The sequence below is a fragment of the Alligator sinensis genome, unplaced genomic scaffold (genome assembly GCF_000455745.1).
Source record: "Alligator sinensis unplaced genomic scaffold, ASM45574v1 scaffold966_1, whole genome shotgun sequence".
Lineage (NCBI taxonomy): Eukaryota > Metazoa > Chordata > Crocodylia > Alligatoridae > Alligator > Alligator sinensis.
This window is the reverse complement of record NW_005842161.1, coordinates 337,676-350,360: the sequence shown is the minus strand read 5'-3', so window position 1 is coordinate 350,360 and position 12,685 is coordinate 337,676. Positions and strand designations below refer to the sequence as shown.

The following is a 12,685-nucleotide window of genomic DNA, read 5'->3' as shown; positions in this document are numbered from 1 at the left end:
ATAGTTATAGAACTGGAAGAAAATGCAAGCACTTCATTCCACTGACTAAGCTTTTAACTTTAAATACTAAAATCACTACCATTACTCCAGCAAACTATATATAGTGCACAAGACATTACTGATTCCCATTGGAAATACACTAGAAGTTTCCTAAGGATTAAGTCTAAAAAAAAAAAAATTAATTTTGAATGACTTACAACTAAATGCAGCTGTAAATCTATGCCAATATACTTTAAACTACTGAAGGCATCTTTAAAAAGTGGAAACTGGAATAATTCAAATGTAAAAGTAGAGTTTATGTTCACCTAGAACTATGTGCTTAAAGAGTTAATTCCATCACTGAATTGGTGATAAGTGTACTCAATGACATTCATGGTGCTGTTTGAATGTGTAGTAGGTTTGGTGGGGTAAAGGGGCAAAGGGCTGAGTGAAGAGAAAGTTTTAGGCAGGCTGTTTTTCCCCCCACTCAAAGGGAGATATAAGCCAGGCTTCTGGCTTTATTACTGTATAAGGCAAGCAGGGGAAAAGAGTAAGAAGGAACTGAAATAATGGCAGCCAAGCAAAACGGTCCCTGAGCCAACCTGTCTCTGAAGGTCAGATCCTAACGCGTTCATCAAAACTAGACAAATATACGAACTCCCTAGAGCCAGCTGCAGACAAAAATAAAATGCCAAAACATGCACTGCTAGCAGGGGATGGTGCCTGTCAACACTGAAAAGCTAGCAGACAATTCCTCCCCCCCCAGCTCGGGTCATTAAGTCCCACTAGGCACATAAACCAAGATAAGACCCATTTCACAAGCGTTATCTTGGTCCATAGACTCATCCTGACCTACACAAAGAGGAAGGGTCTCCCTGAGTTTCTTCACACCTCTCCCTTCCCTAGCACACCACTAAGATTCAACAGGACTCAGCTTTCTCTCTTTATTCTGAACATAAAACACAGTACCACATTTCTTAGCTTACATGGTTGGCATTTCTCCATCCTACCGCCAATACAAAGTAAACTTGAACTTTTGGTGAAACATTTTACAATCTTTCACATATTAAGATTTTATTATAAAAGACTCCAAATTATTTTTTGAATAAAATAAGCCATGCAAGCTGTAACAAAACATTTTGATAAGGTATACCAAAACACAAGTCTGTCGAACACTAACTACCATAATCAACATTATTCAAATCTATATCATATGCTTATGACCATATTGCCACCCAATAACAGGTTGCTTACCAGTTGCAGCATCTAACCAAAGCTGAGAATGGTCAGTCAGATGTTGCCATACACCTCCTGACGTACCCACAGCTACCACCCCCCCACTAGTGTTTAAAAATAAATAATAAAAAATAATGACCACATAGCACTACTACTAAAGCAATCAATTTAATCAATTTCAGATTAATTAGTATCCACTGAGCTACCATGAACTGGTTAAATGCCACATTTTAACACCATGATACCAGATAACCCCCCAACAATACATAACTGGATTTGGCCCATATTTCATTTCCTGAGCACACTAATATCAACTACCAAATTTCAAATAGGACCCCAAGCAATTAAGACCACATGAAGACCAAAATACTACACAGTGTAATAACTAGTAGTTTATTACACACACACACACACACACACACACACACTTAGGACCTGTTTTTGCAACCCCTCCATCTGCTGAATTTCCATTAACTGTAAGAAAAAGGCTTGTAAAGCACAGTTGCTTGCAACTATCCTAGAAACACCCCCAACTGCAAAGTCCCTCCTCATCCATGCATCTCTGGAACAGAAGCATATTGCTAATGTACAAAACAAAAGGTTTGCTCTTCCAGAGATGCATCAGAAGAGCCCAGTGGGAAACAATATAGCTGCTAATATTCACTAACTAATTCACTCCTTACCTCCCTACATAGAATCTTTTGTACTGTTTCTTCTAACAAAGTAAGACTGAACAAATGAATGCCAAACACAAAGCAATAGTTCCTGATAGCTTCTACCTCCCTCTCCCTCCCCAAAGAGGTACTCTCAGCACACACAATACTACAATCAATAGAACAAACCAAACCAATCCAATCTAAAAGTCTCGCATACCTTATCTGGCGATAGGAAATGCAGAGCAACCCTTTTACATAACTACAGTGAGGTGAAGAGTTTAATCCAGAACTCAATACCAAATTAGGTACGTAAAAGGTTAAACAATTAATTATTTTGTGGATAAGTGCAGTGATAGATAACCAGTTAGCTTACCAGTTATCCTTTACTTCTGGGTACAGCCTGGCAGAAAGGGAGGGAAGGGAAGCCCCCACTGATGCCCCAGCAGGGATCAGAAGGCAGAGGGAAAGCAGGAGAGGGAGGGAGGGAGGGAAGGAAAAGGGGGGGACGGACTAGCACCCATAGCTTAAAAGGAAAACAGAGCAGCCTAATGACTCAATTAGGCAATTAGCTGCTTACTCACAGGTGCTCCCTCCCAGCAGCAAGCCTTCATGCAAACTACCTTGTCTGTCTGGCTGGGCCTGCCTCCTTCTCTCAGTCAAAGTGCTCCAAGAGCAGCTCCCAGCACCAGCTGTGTCCGAGCTGCTGTCCAGGTTATAGGACTAGCACCCATAACTTAGCCAATATAATTAGAGGAAGTTAACAAATATTTTAAAAATCTACATTCCTATACCAAATGTTTATTTGCCAAGCTAATCACATGCTTTGACAACTCCTGGGCTTCCTTCTTTTCCACAGCTCCCCTTTGTTCCCTAGTTATGTACATGGCAAAACAGGGTTAAAAAGGAATTTGGACTGGACAGAAGTTAATGTTTTCTTTTTGGTCCTCATTTACTAGAGATCTGGGTGATGAGATGGCGTTTAATTAAATGGGGGGAAGGGGGGGGAAAAAAAAGAGAGAGAGACAGGGGACAACCAACACATCTGTTAGATGGGGAAGAGGAGGAAGAGATAGAGGAAGAATGAAAGAAAGCTGCTGAATGAAAATGTATTCCAAGTATTACCAGATGAGTCAAAAAAAACCCTGTCCTTTTATGACTACATATGAATCCTGGAATAGATTAAAAACAAAAGATTAAGAAGCAACAAGTTAGCTAAGGTAATACAAGTCTGTTGCAGCGGGCAACTGCAAGGTTGTACATCATTTTTGATTATTTAGAATTTTCCAATACAGCTCTGCTAATTTAGATTGTATACTTAAGTCCAGGTAAAATGTTGCTTTTCATTTTCACGTCGATATGGACTGAGCTCCTTATTTTTCCTACTTAAACACAGCCACCTGTCTTACTTTGGTATACAGATATGTAACAAAAATTGTTTTAGGACTGCACTAAACAAACAAAAAGAATCCCACACAACACACATGCACCAAATTCTGTCTTAAGCAGAGATAGTACAATATAATCTCATATGGTCTTTAAAGTTGGCTGATAAATTGTTTGACAATTATAGCGTAAACAATGCCTGAGATGCAGTTATGTATATTAGAAAATATTTTCCAGAGACCTGTATCAACTTCTGTATGTTTAGCCATACCCTTAAAAAGTTCTCTACTCACTCAGACAGAGAAATAGACAAACATGAATATTCCAATAGAACAGACACAGAATAGTCCGGTATTTAGTAACAGTTTAACTTTTGGAGTCTCTTCCAGCATTTGTATACAAAAAGTCTCTTCCTCCATCTCTAGGATGGCTTTCTTGCTCATATTTTTACTTTTAAAGCCACAGAAACAATCTATGAATTTCCAATGTTTGGCGCGATCATCAATATCTTCATGTTTTTTCTCACCCATGAGAGCCACTTGTCCATTTGAGTAACAATCAATGGGTGTCTCAACTTCAGAGGGACTTACAGAAATCACTGGGTTGCTTTCATCTCTACAGGCAACCAGGAGATTGATATCCTCAGGCTTAATATTTTTAATATGGTCTTCAGACTTGCCATTTGGAATAATGTGATTAGCATTTTCATTGCATTTTAACATGCTCTTTTCTTGTACTTTATATAGATCCCCCTTTGAATCATCTTCTTTGGCAGTCTTGCTTTTCACAGACCAGAAAGTGGTTGTTCGAATCTGTTCCTTTGTGGGTGGCGATGTAAGCAGACTTACAATTACAGTTATAATTCCAGTGATCCAGAACAGAGCAGTAGCAACATACATATAATGGATATTCCTGATAAAACCTGGTCTAGTATCCGGTTGATTACACTCAGGAACGCGATAGATAAATGCCAGTATCAATCGTATAGCTCCAAAAACAAACCCAATCATTCCACCATAGAATGCTCCTTGTTCGTTGCAGCGCTTCCAAAATATACCCATTAGAAATAGGGCAGCCACAGGTGGTGTCAAATAATCTGCTACCTCTTGTATATAGAGGTACATCTGGCCTCCTTGCATTTCCACTATTATTGGGACCCAGGCAATGCTTATAACTACCATGAAAGCGACAAACACTCTTCCTACAATCATTAGTTCTCTAGATGTTGCACTCTTGCGTATGAGTTTGTAGATATCCAGTGTAAATATGGTGCTGGCACTGTTAAATATAGAATCCAAGTCACTCATCAGTGCAGCAATCATTACAGCCATCATAAGTCCTCGCAGGCCAACTGGTACAAGTTTCATCACTAATCGTGGATAGGCAATGTTAGAACATCCAGCTCTGCTTCCACAGACTTCCATGCAGTGTTCTGGATTGATACAGGCAATATCATCTGCGAACAGCACTCGTGAAATCATCCCTGGGACTACTATAATGAACATAGGCAGCAACTTCAGGAAGCCTGCCATGAGAGTGGATCCTTTGGCATGAGCAATATTTTTTGCAGCTAAAACCCTCTGAACAATAACTTGGTCAGCACACCAGTACCACACAGAAGCTGGGGTCTGCCCCAGTAAAAATCCAGGCCAGGGAATATCTTCATCTGTTGGCTCACGCAACATTTTAAGAGCATCAGGCTTTGGGTGGACATGACATGAATTGGTATTAGAAAGGTTGTAGGTCAGCAAGATTGACGTAATATTTGGTGATGACAACATGTACTTCCTTTTAAGTTCTTCAAACCCACCAACTTCTGTAATACTTATAACCATAAGTGTGAGGGCACCAATAATCATAAGCAGAGCTTGAAGAGTGTCTGTGTAGATGACTGCCACAAGACCTCCAGTCACAGTCAACAAAGCAGTCATTCCAATGAGCAGGATAACTGATAAGTAAAGATTCCAACCTAGAGATTCTTGAATAAAAAGTGCACCTGAATACAAGTCAACTGAAAGTTTGGTGAAGATATAAAGAATCAGAGACAACACTGCAAAATAGACTTGGATTCTATGCCCTCCAAAACGCTTGGACAAGTATTCAGGCATGGTGTACACTCTTGACCGGATGTAGACTGGGACAAAGACCCATCCTAAAAGCTGTAAAAGCATTAAGGCGTTGAATTCCCATGCTCCTACTGCAAATCCACTTGCTGCTCCAGATCCTGCAAGCCCAATGAAATGTTCACTTCCAATATTGCTCACAAATAAGGATGCACCAATAGCTACCCAGGTCATGGAACGCCCAGCCAAGAAGTAGCCACTTACAGTGCTTCGATTGTATTTCCACATGGCAAAAAAACCTATGCACATCACAAGTATGAAGTACAATGCCACAATGGCAATGTCTGCAGTTTCCAAAGAAGCCCTCATTTTTGTAAACAAAATTGCTTCAAAACGGCTGATGTTGTTTTCACCCCCCAGTACAAGTCTTTTAAAGTAACACGTGAACCAGTTTAAATTTATCAGTACAGTAGATTAAATTCTTTGTCCCTTGGTTTGCTGTCTTGATGCTGGTGGTTGTGGTACACTGAGAAGACAGATTTTTTTCTCCGCTTCTTAAGTGGAAATTTGGAACTTAGCACGCGCTTTTAATCCACATTCCACAAGAGTATCAGCCTTAACTTGGTTGATGTAGGAGAAATTCTTAGTTGCAGCTAAGTCTAGTGAGACCTACTGTACCAACCCTGCAAGGCAGCAAAGACAAAAGACAAAGATTGAATTAGAGAAGAATTTCACCAAATTATTATTATTATTGTTATGAGAACAAATTTGAAGTCTATAATTACAATGGTTGAACACCACAGGCTATTTCCTTTGTAAATATAATTTATGCAAAATCACAACAAGCAGATATTTTTAGTGCTCCCAAGTATAAGTCACTAACAGCCCTTTCCACATTTGAGTAAGCCTAGAAAGATGCATTTCACATGACGAAAATGGTTTACAAGGCTAATTCTTTTCTGTATTATCCCAGGACTTTATCTCCTATAACTCAGCTGGATTCTCAAGCAATATCACAAAACAATGTTTGAGTACCACATTATTGCTCAAACTCAGGGGTGCTCAACCCCTAGCCCACGGGTCAGATTCAATCTGTAGCCCCATGTCACCTGACCCACAGGGCTCCCCACAGGCGCAGAAATTTGGCAGCAGGACAGCAGTCTTAACTGTCAAATTTCCGAACCCACGGAAAGCCCAAAGCCCTATACACTGGACTGGGCACCCAATCCCACTGCACAGGGCCAACTAGGAGCAGTGTCAGGCCCCAGGACTCAATCTTGGCACACAGCGGGCTGGAACGAGACAGCACCGGGGCCTCCAGGTACCCATCCTGGTGAGAGATGCAGGAAAGGGATGGCTTGATCCTAGTGCATAGGACTTGATCCAGTCTGTGACCAATCCCACCCCACTCATTTGGCATGCAGGGCCACAATGTTGAGCACCACTGCTCAAACTAACACAGGAACAAAGTTACAATGCTGTCACAAACGATGGTGGATTTATGACCAGTTATAGAATAGGTTATACTGCAAATTTGAGAGAAGGCTGTGTGTATGAGGTGCCCATCATATCTTCCTGTTATGCTTCATTTTAAGTGGGACAGAAGTGAAGACATGTCATTGTGAGGGAAAAAGTATTGTTTAGCTGAGAAAAGCTAAGAGAAATGGTCTTAGTGGAGTATTACACAATCTGTATCACATTAACTTCTGAAAATTGACTTTTAGCAGTTAAATTTCAGAAAGTGTTCAGTGCATGAATAGAAAAAGCCCTATTGATACTAGCGACAATTAAAATATCTCATCTCCAAATAGTCCCTTTTGACACTGCAGGAAGGAGATCTTCATGGAAGTAGAGGTGGTAACTTAGCCAATCATTTATTTATTCCCATTTGTTAGATGAGTCCAGAAATGGCTTCATTTCCTGAAGTGCTGACTGGGAACGTATGCAGGGATTAACTAGGACTGCTTCAGCTCAGGAGTTATCAGACCAACTAGAGGTATGTACACAAGTACATTTGGGACTGTTTCAGAAGGGAAACAGGTCAAGGCAGCAATAGCTATTAAGTTCCAACCGTTAAGTGTGGACAAGCTGGGAACAATTAAAATATGCCAAAACCACTCCAACTTTAGAGACTTCTGTCTTACTCAGCCATCCATATATAAGCTTAATTAAAACAAATGAACACAAAAAGGATTTCCCAGAAAGACGGAAATAAGAAAAAGGTAGAACTGAGAGCAAAGATAAGGAACTGCCGATCTACTAAATAAAGAATCACCTCACTCTCATCATTTCATTGAACTACTTATTACAGGTGACAACAGCAGTAGAAGCCTATATGCCTCATTAAGAGAACATCAACAAAATCCAGTTTTCTCTTAATCTGAAAAAGATAACAGCCCATTTCTCCTATTTGTATAAGGATAGTTTATAAGTGCAGTATTGTACAAAGTATTTCAGAACCAAGAAATATTCAAGGTTTGTTGTTGGTTTGTTTGTTTGTTTTTTTGGGGGGTGGGGATTGGAACATACAAAAATAGATTTCCTCATTCTGATCAAGTTAGAGTCAATGATGAGGCACTACCGAGATATGGCAGGAAAAAAAAAAAAAAAAAGGCTGGTTACAGTAGTGCTGGATTTATCATGGTCATAAGCCACAGATTACAGATATATTTTAAAATCTTCCACGGAAGAATCAAAATTTATTTCCACTCCCTTCCCAGAGGCAATGGAATTTAAATGGCCTGTTTATATTCAATTTAATTCTAAACAAGACACCCTACTCCAAATGTTTCAAATTGTATGAAGTCACTGGATATGGGCAAAATATACTAATCCTAGCTACAAGTGCTTCAGTATAACACTTTTAATGGAATTGCTCCTTTTATTATGATCTTTTTACATTTTTAAATGCAACTACAGTACAGTATTTTATACTAAGAGTCCAAATAATTACCAAAGGCTGTAAGAACACACTTTTCTCAGATACGCGATAGAAGCCATGGAAAGAATCAAATAAGAGAGTCAAAATTAGGCGCATCTACACACGCTAGTAATGCGCCTGAATAAATTCCGGCACAGATCACCATAGTCAGCTGCCTCCTGGGAGCAGCATCTTCACGTGCACCCAGGACTGCAGCAATTCCAACAAGTGCAGAGCAGCACTGGGCAGCAGCATCAGGCAGCAGAGGGGCTGGCTGGGCCATGAGGGTGCTACAGTACAGGGCCAGGCTTCAAACAGCTTCTGCACTATAGCACCTCATGCCCCATCCAGCCCCAGTCACAGTCTACACATGCGTTTGAGCACATGCAATTACTCTACTGTCCCGGACAGTACTATCCTACAACAGAGTTGATTAGTTTACTGCACCCCAATACAAGTGCATGTGTAGACTGTGACACTTTACAGCAGAGCTAATTAGTCAACTCCACAGTAAAGCTATGTCCCCAGTCTTAATGAAGTACAGTAACTGTCTTCAGAACAAAAGGATTAAAAATGAAAAGCAAGGGTTTCCTTAGGGTGGTATCTTTTATTGGACCAATTATATAGAAGAATTAGACAAGCTTTCAAGTGCAAGACAGTCTTCATGACCAGGTGACCTGATGAAGAATGTCTTGCAGTTGAAAGCTTGCCTAATTCTCCTTCATAGTTGATCCAATAAGAAACTCCGCCCTAAAAAAATCCTTGCCTTCCACATAATTTCTGGACCACCACAGCTACAACACCACTGTTACACTACCAAAGATACATTACTGAGTTTTCAGGACAGCATGGTAACACTCAGGGAGAAAATTTCGTATTCTCTGGCTGAATTCACCCTGCTAAGCCTGCAGTGACCACAGTTTACAAGCTTGCTGACAGTCGTAGCTGACACTGTAGAGTGAATGAGCATGAAGTGCACCACCTCCACCTCGGAATTAGTCACATCTGCAAAGAAGAGAAGCTTGCGTTGCCAGTAGAAGACAGTAGCTGTAGGCCAACAGAATCAATTAATAAATGTAGAGGTGAGGGGAAAAAGAGGCAGTAACAACAGAAGAGATGAAATATAGCAAGAGGTACTGCGCCTCATGCAAACACTTAGTCAAACTAAATGATGCATGACAACCCAGGTTAGGAAATCTACCAGCCCTTCTGTAACCTATTTCTTATCATTAGAGTCTACCACACAAGGAGAGAGAGACAAGCAGTAAATAGACCAATTCCTAGAAAGGCTTCACTTAAGGATCCTTTCTGTTCTTCAAGCAATGCCTTCCTGGAAACAGTCTCCCCATGACTTTTTCTTCATGGTTTGCACATGCAGCTGAACTCCATACAATATTAAAATATAAAAAACTAGCTTTGGATCAGGTCACAGAAGTCAGTATTGCAGGTTGCCTGCAGGATATACCCTGATTTTATCAGTTATTGTGATATCAAAGTCAAGAGTTCAAACTTCTATTAGAGGCAAACACATGTGAAAAACTCTTTTAGTTTACTTCATAGCATCAGCAATTGTATTTAAGTTGAATTCTTGAGAGAAACACTTAGGAGTAAAAACTAACTGAGGAATAGCTAAAGATGGGACCAGCACAAATATTTAAGTGAACTTTCCCCACAGAGTTCTAGCAGTACCAGCAAGTGCATTCTTTGGCTCCACTTTACAAAATTTGGCATGATTGGTCTTTGATGCAACAACTGAGAATGAAGAGCCTGATAGTTCCGTCCCAGGAACTTGGGCTCTTATGCACGTGCAGGCAGCCTCCTCCAACACGCTGTAATTCCAGCGTGCTGGAGAGGACTCGATGAATCAAGTCTGCTGCAGCATGGAAATTACCACACTCCAGCATCACATGCGTCAGGGTACCTGCACTGAAAAATGGCAACGGGGTACTTTAAACTAAAACTCATTTGATAAGCTTTAGTTCAAAGCACCCCGCCACCATTTTTCAGCGCAGGGACACTAATACATGTGACACTCCAGGAGTGTTTAAGTATCACAGTCTCGGAGCTGCACTAATTAAAGTGGCTGCCCCCCATGCCTCCCAGAGCACATGTATAAAAGGCCAATAATTCTCACATAAAAACAACTTTATCAAGCAGTTATTTCTACAAAGAAGTCCTCCAACTGCACTAGAGACTGGTGGACGAGGTCTGAATAGCCGTCACTCAAGCTAAAGCTCTAAAATGAATTAGTCATGACAAATGACTTAAAAAAACCAAAACAACAACAGCAACAAAAACATGCATTTTAATAAACAGCCTTTCAGCAAAAGCTGCCAGGGTAGAGCTCCAGAATGAGAATTCAGGTATTTTTTTAAATGCATGTGAAAACTTCATTACAAGACAAGGTTTAGTTTAAAAAAAAAAAAGCTTCATTTAACAAGAGATTTGTTTGGTCCATGCACATTGGAACCTCAGAATAAAATACAAGGAACTTCTATATGGAAGGTAGTATTCCCAGAAAGTTTATTTGCATACAGATCTAGAAATCCAAGGGCCTCATCAGGGGTAATTTGAAAAGAAAACAGAACTCACACAAGTTGGACCTAAACTAGGGAACTCATTCCTACAAATGACCACAAAAAACTCACAACCTTGGGACCTTGAATTTAATTTAATTGTTTTCAGTTTTGCTTTCCACAATAAAAAACTCTTCACGCTGCCTATATTCCTACTGAAAAGAAGAAAAAATGGACCTTAGGTTATTTTAGCAGATGAAAGCAGGGGAAAAACCTTGCCTGATTTTTAACAAAATACAAGATGTTAGTATCAGTAAAAACCATATTTTACACACATATGTACAATAAATATATACTGTTTTAATATATTATTGCAATTATAGTTAGTATATAACAATATAAATATATTAAACAGACACATACAGGATAATAAAGAGTGAGGTTAACAAAGGGGAAAAGTGGAGAGTTAGATCTAGAAACAAATTATATAGGCATGTCTGCTTCTTGCGTCCTTCATTTTTTCCATGTTTTCAAAAAATGACCAAAAAAACCCAACTCCCAGAGGTTTATACTGCCTAGAAAGTGACTAAATATAATAGTCAGGTCAGTCAGCACTACTTCCTATATCCTTAGCTGGCCATTATACACAGCAGGTAGAAAATTTATTGCTATACAGAAACCTGCTTGGATGAAAGCAAAGACACAGTAAAACAAAATAAAAGTGTAAGCACATATTACAGAACTGAAAAGTATTACACACTATTAGTCAATATACTGGCTGAAACAGTAGAATTACATAATATACCAAATTCACTGGTGTATGCAGTGTGCAAAGGGGGAAAAATAAAAAGACTGACTACACGCACGCACACACCAGCTGATCTCAACCCCCCCCCACACACCCACACACACACACTGGCCCCCCAAATATTCTTTGTCTTTAAAATTAATTAAGTGACTTTCAAACTATTGAGTCAGTTCTGTTTCAAAACTTTAAATTTTTTTTTTTATTGAAGACAGGTGAGCCAGCTAAACACAGCAAACAGCAGCACAACGGGGATACCTCACTGCCACCCTGTGGCAAGTTTGCAGAACTACATTAGTGTAAGACAAAACCAACTCCAACCACTCACTAATTCAAAGTAGTGACTAGGAGAGCCACGAAAGTTTCCTGAAAAAATCCCCTCTCCAAAGTACACAGTGGCACATTGGAACATATTAGGAATATATTGCTACCTTCTCCTGTTGAAGACTCCACTATGATGTCCATAAGAAAATTTAATTATCCCCAACTTGAGAGGCAGCTGGGGATAATTTGCACTTAATATAGTTCTAAAAAAATTGAATGTATTATACTTACCTTCACAACAATTCTAATCTCAGATACTAAATTTTCTAGGAAAGGGCATATGTTTTCAGACATCTGAGCTGCAACTATTACAACTTCCTTTGTCTTACAACCTACCAATTTTATTGTGGCCTTATCTTGTTAGAGGTTTTAAAAAAAAAAAAAAAAAAGGAACTACATATTTGAGTCTCATTAATAGTCAATGACACTTAAGTATCTTACTGCCTTCTGTGTTTCTCACACAAAGAAGGATCCCAACTGGAGACAGCAGCACTGTCTAATCCTCTTCCTCTGTGTGTTAGAAGTGAATTTGCAAAGAGGTCTCTAAAACAAAACAAAACAAAACGAGCATTTTCCTTTTTTAACAAAGAAAAACCCTCCAACACCTCTAGTGGAAGTCACCAAGAGATGTCCCCAATTGTCATAAAGTCTACGTACAACTTATGAATGAGGCAATATAGCTGTATTCTTGTCAATCGCAGCATACATGAAGACAACCATATACTGTCACGTCTCTTGGAGCAGAAACCATGAAAAAAATTTGAGGGTTCCCATTCAGATGGGAACAACTTAAGACAACAGGA

At 39.6% G+C, this 12,685-nt stretch overlaps 2 protein-coding genes across 2 annotated transcripts in view; both read right to left on the bottom strand.

Annotated features, from left to right (window-relative positions):
* Positions 1 to 12,685, bottom strand: part of MRPS6 (mitochondrial ribosomal protein S6) — a 62,343-nt gene that overhangs the window by 45,342 nt on the left and 4,316 nt on the right. The window lies entirely within an intron of this gene.
* The window catches only part of SLC5A3 (solute carrier family 5 member 3), a 12,915-nt gene continuing 3,158 nt past the window's right edge, over positions 2,929 to 12,685 (bottom strand). Inside the window, exon 2 of the mRNA XM_014520846.2 lies at positions 2,929 to 6,000. Within this exon, the coding sequence (XP_014376332.1) occupies positions 3,548 to 5,686 (2,139 nt within the window). The 5' untranslated portion in view covers positions 5,687 to 6,000 and the 3' untranslated portion in view covers positions 2,929 to 3,547. The remainder of the gene's footprint in view (positions 6,001 to 12,685) is intronic.